At 43.5% G+C, this 12,651-nt stretch overlaps 1 protein-coding gene across 11 annotated transcripts in view; it reads left to right on the forward strand.

Moving 5' to 3' along the window:
* Nucleotides 1-12,410, forward strand: part of LOC140206159 (leucine-rich repeat transmembrane protein FLRT2) — a 113,268-nt gene extending 100,858 nt beyond the window's left edge. For 9 of the 11 annotated variants that reach the window (XM_072274406.1, XM_072274432.1, XM_072274494.1 and 6 more), the window contains 2 exons: nt 4,638-4,897; nt 5,306-12,410. In XM_072274406.1, the coding sequence (XP_072130507.1) occupies nt 5,717-7,708 (1,992 nt within the window). In that variant the 5' untranslated portion in view covers nt 4,638-4,897; nt 5,306-5,716 and the 3' untranslated portion in view covers nt 7,709-12,410. Of the gene's footprint in view, nt 1-3,061; nt 3,488-4,160; nt 4,186-4,637; nt 4,898-5,305 lie in introns of those variants that run through there. The other 2 variants (XM_072274448.1, XM_072274475.1) reach the window with 2 other exon arrangements.
* Nucleotides 12,411-12,651: the final 241 nt, after the last annotated feature.

The following is a 12,651-nucleotide window of genomic DNA, read 5'->3' on the forward strand; positions in this document are numbered from 1 at the left end:
AAAAAAACTATAATTAACAAGACCGACAAACAATCGATGTGTCAATGTGCAAAAGAAGACAAATCATGCAAATAATAAAAAAGTAAATAAATGATACTGAGCTGTAGAGTCCTTGAAAGTGAGTCAATAAGTTGTCTAGTCAGTTCATCATTGACGTGAGTGAAATTATCCATGCTGTTTCGAGATCCTAATGGTTGAAAGGTAATAACTGTTCCTGAACCTGGTGGTGTGGAACCTGAGGCTCCTATACCTCCTTCCAGATGTACAGCGAGAAGAGAGCATGGTCTTCACGGTGGGGATCCTTGATGCTGCATGCTGCTTTCTTGCACTTCCTTGTAGATGTACTCAATGGTGGGGAGGGCTTTAGCTGAAATGGAAATTACTCACACTAGTTCAAGAACCTGGAGATTGTAGGGTAATAGGGTTTGTGAAGAAAAAGAATTTCAGGATGTATATTGTATTGTATTTCAGGATGTATTCTCTGATATTAAATGTACCTATTGAATCTAATGAATAGGATTTATCGATGTCATTTTCTGAGTTAAGTTTGAAGTGCAAGGTCAAGTTTTAGGTCCTATTCTGGAGCGCTGCTCTTTTCAAATTCATTTTCTGCATTCTAACAGCTGATCAGAGGCCTTGAAGCTGTAATGGTGGTGGTTGGGGCATGGGAAGGTGCAAGCAAAATGATGCTGGTGTTAACACTTAGTGATTGGATGAGCAAAGGTAGGTGACTGGATTCTGGAAAGAGCAGGAAGGGAAGTTGGGGTAGGAGGTGGGAAAGACAATGGTTTTAAAACCAACAACAGCTCCTCTCTCTCCCCCACTCACCACCCTCCCCCCCCCACCCCAAGGTGAATACAATACTCCTAGCACTCGTTGGTGAGATCTGGGCATCAATGGGGCAAGGACAGCAGTTATTCAGCACTGCCAATTGCCTTGAGAAGATGATAGCTGTCTTCTTGAGATGTTATTGTTCCTCTGTTGCTGCTAGTCTGCGGTGCTCTTGGACAGTGGGATGAGAGAGAAAAGCCCCAAGATTAGACCCAGTGAATAATGACAGAACAGTAAGACAGTTTCAAGTCAGAGTGCTGTGCAACTAAGAGGGGAACCTGCAGAAGGTGAGGTTCTAACATAGCAGCTTTCTTTGTCCTTGTTAGTGATAGAGGCCACAGATTTGGATGGTGTTGTTGGAGCACCAACTGCAGTGAACTTTGTAGATATCTCAGCTACCAGAATGTGCTGGTGATAGAGGAAATGGAGAATTAGGTTGTAGATTTATGGATTGTAGTTTCCGTGATATCTTTCTGGAGGAACATTGTATCATTTTTAATGCATGCATATCTAAATGAGAATAAACGAGGACTGAGTGTCCTCATAATCTAATCTAATAATAAGACTGGGTGCCAATTAAGTGGGATGTATTGCCCTTCATGTCCCTGTCAGACTTGACCTAAAGGTGGAAAGAATTGTGTTGCAAGATGGGGTAGGTTTGAGCATTTGTAAGTCAGGGTAGAAAATAGTGAAAAATTACAATGTTGGGGTTGGGTGAAGTGAAAGAAGGAAAGAAAGGAAGAAGGCATAGTAATTGTTGCAGAGGGGTGTAGCATGAAATTTGCAGGCTACACCACAAAAATCACAGCAGTTGGAAAGGAGTTGAAATGAGTGATGCAAAATAGAACAAAATCATATTTGCATATTAGTATGCTTACCTTAGCTGTCCTGGTGAGGTCATTTAATTTTGGAGTATTATAACAATGTCACCCTCAGCACTCCTTTGCACTGACTGATGCTTCCATCTTTGCCTACTCCGACCAAGCATTCTCCCGATGAATAGTACCACTATCGTCCTGTTATTACATTTCATGGACCCTTTTGAATTCCTCTGCCTTGTACAGATATAGCCTGCAACAGGCAAGCGCCACCTCTAGCATGGGAAGCTCTTCCTGCCTGATAATCTCCGGCTCCAAGTCTGAAGTTTCCGAGAAACCACAGCTCGTCTGGGGCAGAAGCCGATCTTGCCTCTGAAGGTCCACGAAGAAACAACCCACGTCTTTAATCCCCAAACTTTGTTGTTTTTATTTGTTCCCTTTAAAAAAAAACAAAGCGCGTTCTTCCTGATCAGAGAGCCGTGGCGTTGTATGCAACCTCAGTCTGGTTGGAGGTTGTGCCTCAACAGCTTTCAGACCGGAGGCTTCAAGCAACGAAAGGCGATTTTGCGGGAGTCTGCGCCCCACAGTCGAAACTCCAGCCACGGCGTGACCTTGGTAGCAGTGGCACTGGTGACAGGTTATTTAAGGACCACCCAGCAACCAAATACTTCAGTTTTTTCTTGGCGTCAGAGAGATTCTCGGGATTTGAAGAGTCCAGTGGGGGGAAAAGAGAGATTAAAGCTCCATTTGTAACCCTTTCGATTCCTGCAGTTTTCTAAAGGAGCATGCTCACACACTGGCTCGCTGAGTAACCCCAGCAAAAGAGGGGGTGCCTCCAATACTGTACTCCAACTACTCTTCACTGCGTTCTGCTTCTAACGTGGGCGCTTCGGCTCAACAACACAGAACGCTGAGCGTCCAACATCATTAGCGAAAAGGTAAAGCACGAACATAGCGGAGCTGCCTACTAGGTGTTTATTTATTGAAAAGGAAACATTGAAAGAGGGCAGGGGAGGAGGAGAAACCATTTTCACAATCAAGTGCCTTCAGCACTCCGCACACAATTCACCAACATCCTCGATTGTGGAATGGGGGGGGGGGTGGGGTAGAAAAATTCCTTCCCCAACCTTCCTAACCTTCCTGCTAATGTGCGTGTCCTCTCATAGACTCGTCCCGTCTGCGTATTGAGTCCCCCCCTCACCAAAGTATTTTATTTCTCTGTGCAGCACTGTGTGTGTGTGTGTGTTTAGTTGGTGAGATTGAAATCGTTACGAAAGCTGTTGTTCGTAACGCCTCCCATTCGCGCCAGTTGAGTGCACGGCGAGCGCCCGCGTGTTGTACTGCACTGCCACCTCGCTATAACCCGCTGCATCTGCCGCCACCGAACCCCAGCCGCCAGTACCTCACCGCCCGGATCACTTGTCAGCGCTGCGCACACGTTAACCCTAGCGCTACCCTGCTGCCCCGATTTTTTTTTTTAAATTCCTGTTTAAAACACAGACATCCCACCCGCGCCCTCCCCTTTCTGGCTTGCGCGCTGTCGTGCTGGAGGACAGATGTTTCCCCAATTTCAACACTAACTTGAGGCGAAGATTCTCGGCGCTTCACGGCGGGGATCTATCTGGAGAGCCACTAAGATCTTCCTTCGACTAGAGCAACTCGCGAGTTTATAACTTCGGATGATGCAAGATTTTGAAGAACTGTTCGCTGAGGAGCTTCCTTAAAAACTTGCCGCAAATTCTGTAATGAGATGCATCCAATTCTCCGCAGTTTTGACGACTAATTCGCCTTTTGCAGGGATCTTTAAAACATTGAGTACAATCCGTTCGGCGTGCAAGGTAGAACTATTAGAATCTTTATCGCTTAACTGCACTCGCTGCTCTCCAGGGAGGAATTATAATAGAGAAAGCACAGGACTGGGACTAAATCGCCCCCCTGTGCTATCATTATGGTCAGAAATCTGTGGAGAAAACTGTTCGATATTTCCCTCTTGTGCGCGTCCATCTTTCGGGCGCATGCAGTTAGTGTAGCCCAGACATGTCTCTTGCAAAAAAAATCGCAGCTAAAATGTTTGGTTCGATCGCAATTAATTGTCTCCGCAAAGGTTTGAGCAGATTGATGACTCGGCTGCGGTGGAGTCGGTGTAAAACATCTCTCTCTCTCTCTCTCTCTCTCTCTCGCTCTCCTTTCCCTCGCTCTCCCTCTCTCTCTTTCGCTCTCCCCCTCTTCCTCTCGCTCTCCCTCTCCCCCTCTCTCTCTCTCTCTCTCTCTCTCTCTCCCTCCCTCTATTGAATGATCAGCGATTGACAAAAAAAGGGGAAATCAATCGTCCAATTCATTAGGAACTTTCTTTTGATGTTACCGTTTAATAGTTTGGATTGTTTAATAGTTCAGGGAGTGTCAGATAGTCTCTGACTGCCGATGAAGGTTTGCGCCAAGTGTTGGTTAAAAAAATCCGAACGGCTAAAGGCAGATTTTAAATAGTTCCAACAGCTATTTCACTGCAAGGGATCATATGTTTCTGTCCGGGCTCAAGGTCAGTAAAAATGAAAGGGGGGGGGGAGTTGATAAAATATCAACCAGAGTGCATCATTTATCGAACAAATCCACAATTTGTCAGAGGGGTTCTGAGCGAACTGGAGAGTCGGGCGTTCGCTCCTGCGAGGGAAAGCGTTGCCGCCGGAGCGAAGTCTTCCTCACATGAGGGAGAGAGAGAGAAAGACGTAGAGAGAGAGAGAGAGAGAGGTGGGAGGGTCTGTGTGAGAGAGGGAGATCGCTGTCAGCTGAATTCATTACTGTAAACATCTCCCATGGGTTTTAAAAGGGAAAGGGAAGACTTACATTAGCAATAAACAGCCTGATCAGACGCATTATTACTGGCATTTCGCTGTGTGCGCCAGCACTACAGGCTGGGGGTACCGAAAGGGTAATAAGTGGCTGTAGCCTTTTTTTTGTTGTTGCCTAACGTATAAATCCTCTCATCTCTAGAAGCGGCACCAGAGCAGAGGCTGCACTTGAGGGGCTCCGGAGAGAGAGAGGGAAGTGTTGAAACATGGTCAGATTGGCAGAGCGGAACCCGCCGCTGGGCTGAGCGTGGACGCTGTACACTGATGCTGGCAACCCGACTGGAGAAGCAAGTCAGCCTACACCAACTACTGGGACTGCGCGGCTCTATCTAAAGCACGAATAGCCATCAAAAATCGCGAGGAACTAAAGCCAAAGGATGATGATCCTGACAGAATGTGAAGGTGGTTGTAATTCAATTTACCGTTTCGTTGTTTATTTTAAAAAAAAGCTGATCGAATTTTATAATGCATATTCATTTGATCTTTTTTTTGTTTAATTCACTGGTACTAAATTCAGCCACTAGTGATAATCCAGTCATCCACTGCTTATACCTTAGCCAGTATCTCGGCTGATTCTTGCTGCTGCACTCTCTCACGCTCTACCTCTCCTATACGAGATTTTTAATAGTCTTGTTTTATTAACTGGCGTGGAGTAAGCTGAAGGTAGTTAACGATATACTGACAGCCCATAGATTTGTCCAGCAGAGGCAGCCCTAGGTTTGAAAAAATGCAGCTCAAAGAGTGTGTGAATCTAAATGAACTGCTGATTTATCCCTTGTGTTTGTATGTGTTTTTGTTTTAATTGTATAGGATTCTAGATGCTCACGGACACGGCTTCCTGACTTGGAACGGCAGTGTGTGACGAAGGGACTCCAGATTTAATAAACCCACCGAACACTGCTAGGCTGTGTGCATGCATGTATATGTGCAATTTCCAATTGCCAATCACCAGGGAAAGCGGTATGTGATGTGCTTTAGTTATCACCGAGTGTCCTGCTTTAGATGGCAGAATTTGCAGGGACCGACTCCACTTAACAAATTGCTGCTCTCACAACTGAAGCAAAAGAGAAAGTGCGCACCAAGATTATCCTCCCCAGGCACATATATAGTCTCTGCTCCTCACTGTTTGAATGAAGCAAATACCAGCTTTACAATAACTGGAGCTGCCTCTGGCTTTGAGGATTTTTTAACAGCCTGCTGTTTTGCAATTAGAATTCCTTAATGGTTAGAGTGATGGGAGTGTCACAGACCAGAGTCTGTTTCAAGGACCGGAGTACTTTATTGTATTTATGGACTATGTTTCTTTTGGGACTGTACACACAGATAACTTGGGCGGAATTCTGTCCTTCAGAGTGTCGTTGCGACAAGAAATTTGTTTACTGCAATGACCGTGAATTGACATCAGTGCCTTCTGGGATACCAGAGGGGGCCAGTATTCTCTACCTCCAAAACAACGTCATCAACAATGCTGGATTTCCACTTGACTTGCGAAACGTGCTCTCGGTTCAGACCGTATACCTGTATGGCAATGAACTGGATGAGTTCCCTGTGAATCTACCAAAAAACGTGAAGGAGCTGCACTTGCAGGAGAATAACATCCAGACGGTCTCCAGGGAGGCTCTCAGCCAACTGCAGAAACTTGAAAAGCTTCACCTGGATGACAATTCCATCTCGACCGTTGGCATTGAGGACAATGCCTTCCGAGAAGCTACTAACCTTAAGCTCCTGTTCTTGTCTAGGAACCACTTGAGCAGTGTGCCAGTGGGGCTGCCACTGGGGCTGGAAGAATTACGGCTGGATGAGAACAGGATCTCCACTGTGTCGGAGCTGGCATTTCAGAACTTGACTCTCCTTCAACGCCTGGTGTTGGATGGGAACCTCCTGGCCAACAAGGGCATTGCCGAGGGAGCCCTGGGACAACTGGTGCAGCTGACTGAGCTCTCGATGGTGCGGAACTCCCTGACCCGGCCCCCGGCGAACCTCCCTGGTGGCCGACTGGTGAAGCTGAACTTGCAGGATAACCAGATCAGTCAGATCCCGGTCACCGCCTTCAGGCAACTGAAGCGGCTCGAGAGGCTGGACCTTTCCAACAACCAGCTCCGGATGCTGGCAAAAGGAGCGTTTGATGGTATGACCAGCTTGAAACAAATTCTGTTGAGGAATAATCCGTGGTATTGCGACTGCAATATAAAATGGGTGACCAAGTGGCTGCAGTCCCTTTCTTTCTCCATCAATGTGCGTGGCTTGATGTGCCAGGGGCCTGACAAAGTCAGGGGCATGGCTATACGAGACCTGAATATGAATCTGGTGTCCTGTCCTGTTTCTACAACTGCTCCCAAAGCCACCCGTGTACCCCCTGCCCCCTTGCCATCTGCCTCGCCCACTGCCTTTTCTACTATTTTGACTCCTGTTGCAAACACCTCCACCTGGCCCTTTAGCGCTGGCTCGAGCCCACCTGTGCCCGGTGGTGGTGACGAATTCACAGACTCTCCCCCGGTAGGCCCACTGCGGCTTGCTGTTCAGTTTGTGAACGACACGTGCATTCGGATCAGTTGGCTGGCTGACTTTACGGTGACCAAGTACCGGGTCACGTGGGTGAAACTGGGCCACAGTTTGGTGGGCGGCATTGTGCATGAGAGGATAGTCAGCGGGGACACCAGGCAGCTGAGCCTGCGGAACCTGGAGCCCAGGTCCACCTACAGGATCTGCATAGTCCTACTGGACGCCTCGAACAACTTTCACCCCGAGGATGATACAGTTTGCTCGGAGGCCACAACCAAGCCGCCGTCTTTTAACACAAACCTGCCCTCCAGCCCTGAGCAGGCCACCCAGCAGGAACTGAGCTCCCCGTTACTGCTGGCGGGGCTGATAGGGGGCGCAGTGCTCATTATACTGGTCGCTCTGCTGGGCATCTTCTGCTGGCACATGCACAAAAAGGGGAAGTACGACTCACACTCGTGGAAGTACAACCGCGGCCGCAGGAAAGACGACTACTGTGAGGCTGGGACCAAAAAGGACAACACCATTCTCGAAATGACTGAGACCAGTTTTCATATAGTCTCATTAAATAATGAACACATGTTGAAGGAGGATTTTAGACTGCAGTCAATATATCCTCCAAATGGGGCTATTAGTTACACAGACTGCCACACCAGAAGCAACAACAGATTCTGTACTAGTGGGGCTCCAGATGTGGAACAATGTCACACATGACCCTGCAGTCCAAGACCCCCCCAACTTATAGGACTTTTAGAATATATTTGTGAATTATTGTCCAGACAGATTGTGTCTGCCAACTGTGTAATTTATACAGTGTAAAAAAATTGCTATCTTTTCTATTACAAAAATTAAGTAGCAACAATTTTGTAAAGCAGTCATGTGATTTAAAAAAAAGAGATTAAGTATGCTGTATAGTTGTTGCTGTACAATCAAGGCCTATGTTCATAAATGTAATTTTTTAAACCATATGTTAGCATTTAAAGACATAGTTTCTGAAATAGGGTCAAAACATCTGCACAGTCATCCTGGGGACTTAATCTGGAAAACTAATATAGATTGATGGGTAACAGGACCTTTTGTCCCCTTCCTCGCTCTCATCTTCCATGTTTTCTCATCTTCTTGCCCTACAGGGATTTATCTCTTGGCGTGGTAGAATTTTTGTTGGGCTTATCACCTTCAACTCGAGGCTTCCCTTCCCTTCCTTCTCCTGTAGCTTCAGTCAGATCACTTTATGAATCTCAACCGGTAGACATTAAGAGCCGAGCCTGACATTCTCTTACTCTCCAGCAGAGGTCACTGCCTACAAATCTGAGGAGGTAGTTCCAGACTTCATTGTACCCCAACCATTTTAGCCCAGGGATAATGCATCATTTTGAGTAGCCCAATCAATGGCCCTGTTAATTCAACCAAGGCTGAAAGTTCAATGTGAACTATATACATTTGATGACTGAAAGCCCAATCCAGCAACCTGTTCCTGTACCTTAATCCAATGCTTTAACTGGATGTTCAGTACTTCTAAAATACTATATAATGTCAATTTGTGCTTAGTAGTGATAAAAAAATACTCCATAAGCATTTATTTTAATTAATCTCCTTACCTATTTTGGATTTGTATGTGGCGCCAGAGAGACAGCAACCCAGTAGCGTAGCAGGTAGTGTGACGCTATTTCAGTACAGGGCGTTGGAGTTCAGAGTTCAAATCTGGTGTCCTCTGTAAGAAAGTTTGTATATTCTTCCTGTGAGGGTGTAGATTTCCTCTGATTTTCCTCTGGGTGCTCTGATTTTCTCCCACAGTCTAAATACCGGTTAGTAGGTTAATTGGTCATTGTAAATTGTCCTGTGATTAGGCTAGGGTTAAATGGGTGAGTTGCTGGGTAGTGCAGCTCATTGGACTGAAAGGGCCTGTTACGTGCTATATCTTTAAATAAATAAAATAAAATAAATAAAAAATTGATTATTAATTGTTCACTGTTCCATGAGCCAGGGGCAATTAAAGAGAGGCTTTACAAACTGTCCTTGCTGGCAATGCCCACATTCTGTCAAATGAACAAAATTGCTATAATTAGATTTCCCCAACACTAATTACACCTGTCAGTACAAGAGCAAGATAGTTTCATGATAATAAGGATAACATTCACTTGGAATGCTTCTGTTGCAATATCAGTTTAGAGCACAGCCTTTGATTAGCAAAATAAAGGTGTCTTTATACTCCAACAATGAGGTAATTAATTCAATGAGTGTACACTCCTCCTTGCTGATGTTAAAACTTTGCAGACTTTCCATGTGACTAGGCAGTTTTCAAGAACACATTTTTTCCTAAAAAGTAAAGCTAATGGCATTTTAATCTAAGCTATCTTTCCATGGCAACCATAAAGAATTTGAATCTCAGGTAGGTAACTGAGAAATTGATCACGTAGGAAGATCAAGATTGTCGTAACATTAATTGAGCAGAATTTTGTGGCATACACAAGTAATATGAACCACTTACAGTCATTCCATTAAAATTGAAGCTGTTTTTTTTTCATAGCTTTCCCAATAGCTGTACAGATGAGCAAGCCACAATCATGACACTTCATTCCTTTTTTAAATGGACATCCAGCTGTATGTTGGGACAATGGACTGAAAGTTCAGCTACCTTACCCTTTCACAAGAATAGCACCATTTTACCATCCCTGATATCTTATAGGGCAGCGTAGCATTTGCAACTCATGAATTGTACCCAGGTCTTTCAGGTTGGTTGGTCTGCCACTAGAGCTTTACTTTCTGCTCCCCTGTGCCCTTTGTGTCGTGAGAAGGATGGCCCATCCCTTGCCAGCACTGCCCCTTCTACCCTCATCCCAGAGCCCTTTGGTTCTGACCGCCCCACTGCGTGAGTTGAACACATGCAAGAGCAGACCCCCCCACCCCACCCCCCCGAGGGGAGGGCATAATAATGGCATGACTGAGACATACATAAGCACAATCTTGCCCGTGTACCATTCCATAACATCTCCAGTCGTCCAGTGTACCAATGGATAGCCTTCAGATTTACATAAAGGGCACGTTGCTAATTGAAGGACGAGACTCCATTTCAGAGCAAAGAACACTGCGCTGACAGTATTCTATATTGTTAGAGATAGGTAAATATTCACACAGTACTTTATCCTGGATGTGCTGATGTTACTGACAACTGAAGGGTTAGCTGTTTGCTAAATTTCTGGATGATTATGGTTTAATCGATTCAATTCGATTAATCCAAACACAGATGATGAGCCCACTGAGATATTTATTCTCTCCATCCGCCACTTGGCAACTAACAGCTCTGACGCTGAGCCAGTGTTTTGGAATAAGCAATACTGGTTAAACTGGCACTAAATTTAAGAACAGCATAATGATAATCCAAATTTTTTTAAAAAGAAAATGTCTACAGCAAGAATGCTGAAAAATCACATTAGGATCAATCACAACTTTTGTAATACAGATGTCCACTCATGTTTGTGTAGATGACAATGTCAAAATATTGGGTTTTGTTCTCCTTTTGTTCCTAATTTTCCACTGTGCAAGGAACCAAAGTTCATAATCTTGCACCGTCTTGGTGTATCATGTATGTGCCTTGAATTTTAATCATAAGTGTTAAAGTAATTCAAATTGATTCACCTCCACTCCTGTTTCTTTATTTTGCAGAGCATGTATGAATACTTGGGTACGCTGAGGGTATTGTGGTTAAGTAACTTGTAATCCCAATACCTGATTAATCATCCATAAATATGAGTTCAAATCTCATCAAGAGCAAGGGTTTTGAACTTGGTTAATAGTTGTGAATTTTGATAAAAGTAGCCAGTGTTGGTGGTTGTAAAATGATTATCTTGTAAACTACCAGATTTGGTTCACCAATTCCCTTCAAATGGGGTAATATTCCATTCAAGCTGGTCCAACCCAGATACGAATCCAGACACAGCCGCAGTCTGGTTGATTCTTAAATACCCTCTAAGGTCGAACATTCGAATAAGCTAACTCAGTCCTACCATGAAACAGCAGTGAGCATAACGCTATTACAGCTTTGGACATTGGAGTTTGGAGTTCAATCCTTGCGTCCTCTGAAAGGAGTTTATATGTCCTCCCTGTGAAACGTGTGGGCAGTTTCCTCCCACAGTCCAAAGGTGTACCGGTTAATAGGTTAATTGGTCATGGTAAATTCTCCTTTGATTGTGCTAAGTTTAAGTTAACGGGTTGCTGGTGATACGGCTCAAAGGGCCAGAAGGGCCTATTCCACACTGTATCTTTAAATAAAATAAGTAAAAAATAAATAGCTACTAAATTATAGAAGGTGGCCCTCCATCACAATCTCAAGAGTAACAATGGATAGCCAATACATGCCAGCCTTGCCGGAAAGACCAAGTTATTGAAAGATGAAAAAGATATAAAATAAAGAAACAATATATTTACAACACCAAAACCAGCTATAGAAGTTAAATATTTAATAAAATTCATGTGAATCATGTGTTTTTTTTTGGTAAAGATGATTCTGTTACCTTTGTGTTCATGCAGCATTTGAATTCTTGTTATGAATTGTAACTGAAGCGATAATGACCCTTCTTTTGTGAACTAACAACTGCTTTTTAACCACTTTAGTATATTACTAGAAGCAAAGGACTGAAAGGATTGTGCTTTTTTACAAGAGCAAATATTGTTTTTTTGGGTCATAATTTAATCAAATCCAGTGGCCAAGCAATTTGTGAAAGTAAGCATTTTTGTGGGACAACACAAAACAACCTCTGAGATGGTTAATTACTCCAGTTTAAAAAATACTGTGGATTTATTGAATTGGACATTGTTACTTTATACAGTGCAGTTATATTATTTCCCATCCACCATACAAATACCAATTGATTACAATTAACAACCAATTAATCCTTATTTTCTAACTGATCAAATGCACTGCTGGCTTTTTTTATTTTTTTACGTAGGTGCTTCAGAGCCAATGTAATAAAGATAAATCCTTTCAAAAATATTTTTTCTACTGCAAAGGCGAATTTAAGAGAGAGAGAAAAAAAATCTTTTTTTTAAAAGACTGGGTGAAAAAAATACCTTTCTCAACCACGGTGTGTTAAAGGGAGCAAGGACACTTGTACTCAGTTTTCCTGTTTAGCCTTATCTAGATAAGAAAATCTCACACTGAAAGTGCAACAGTACATTTTATGTTTTGTATATATTTTTGTCTTGTCGAAGTGGGAAAAAAGGAAATCTCTTTGCTTTATATATAAAATAGCAACTTGATGTAACTTATAATAATGCACAGGTTTACTTGTTCTACTGACAGGTTGCCGCTTTCAGAGATACTGTGTACCTCACTTCCAACAATCTCTCTGTATTTCTAAATCATTGTTTGAAGGATTCCATAACCAAAATACAAAATAAAGTATGGTCACAACGTATAGAGCACTGGTATGAAACAACTTTGACTTATTGTTAATAAAAGGAAGAAAATGTCTGGGTAATGCTCGTGAATTGTCATTCGTAGTCACCTGGAATCTAGTGAGCCTACTGTACTCAGGATATTTTAAGCAAAGCCAGGCATTCAGTTGTACTTTGTATGTCAGTATAAAGAGACATTAGAACTGTCATCGTTACAATGATCTATAAAGAGATTCTGCCGATGCTGAAAATCCAGAGCAACA

The sequence above is a fragment of the Mobula birostris genome, chromosome 1 (genome assembly GCF_030028105.1).
Source record: "Mobula birostris isolate sMobBir1 chromosome 1, sMobBir1.hap1, whole genome shotgun sequence".
NCBI classification, from domain to species: Eukaryota; Metazoa; Chordata; class Chondrichthyes; order Myliobatiformes; family Myliobatidae; genus Mobula; species Mobula birostris.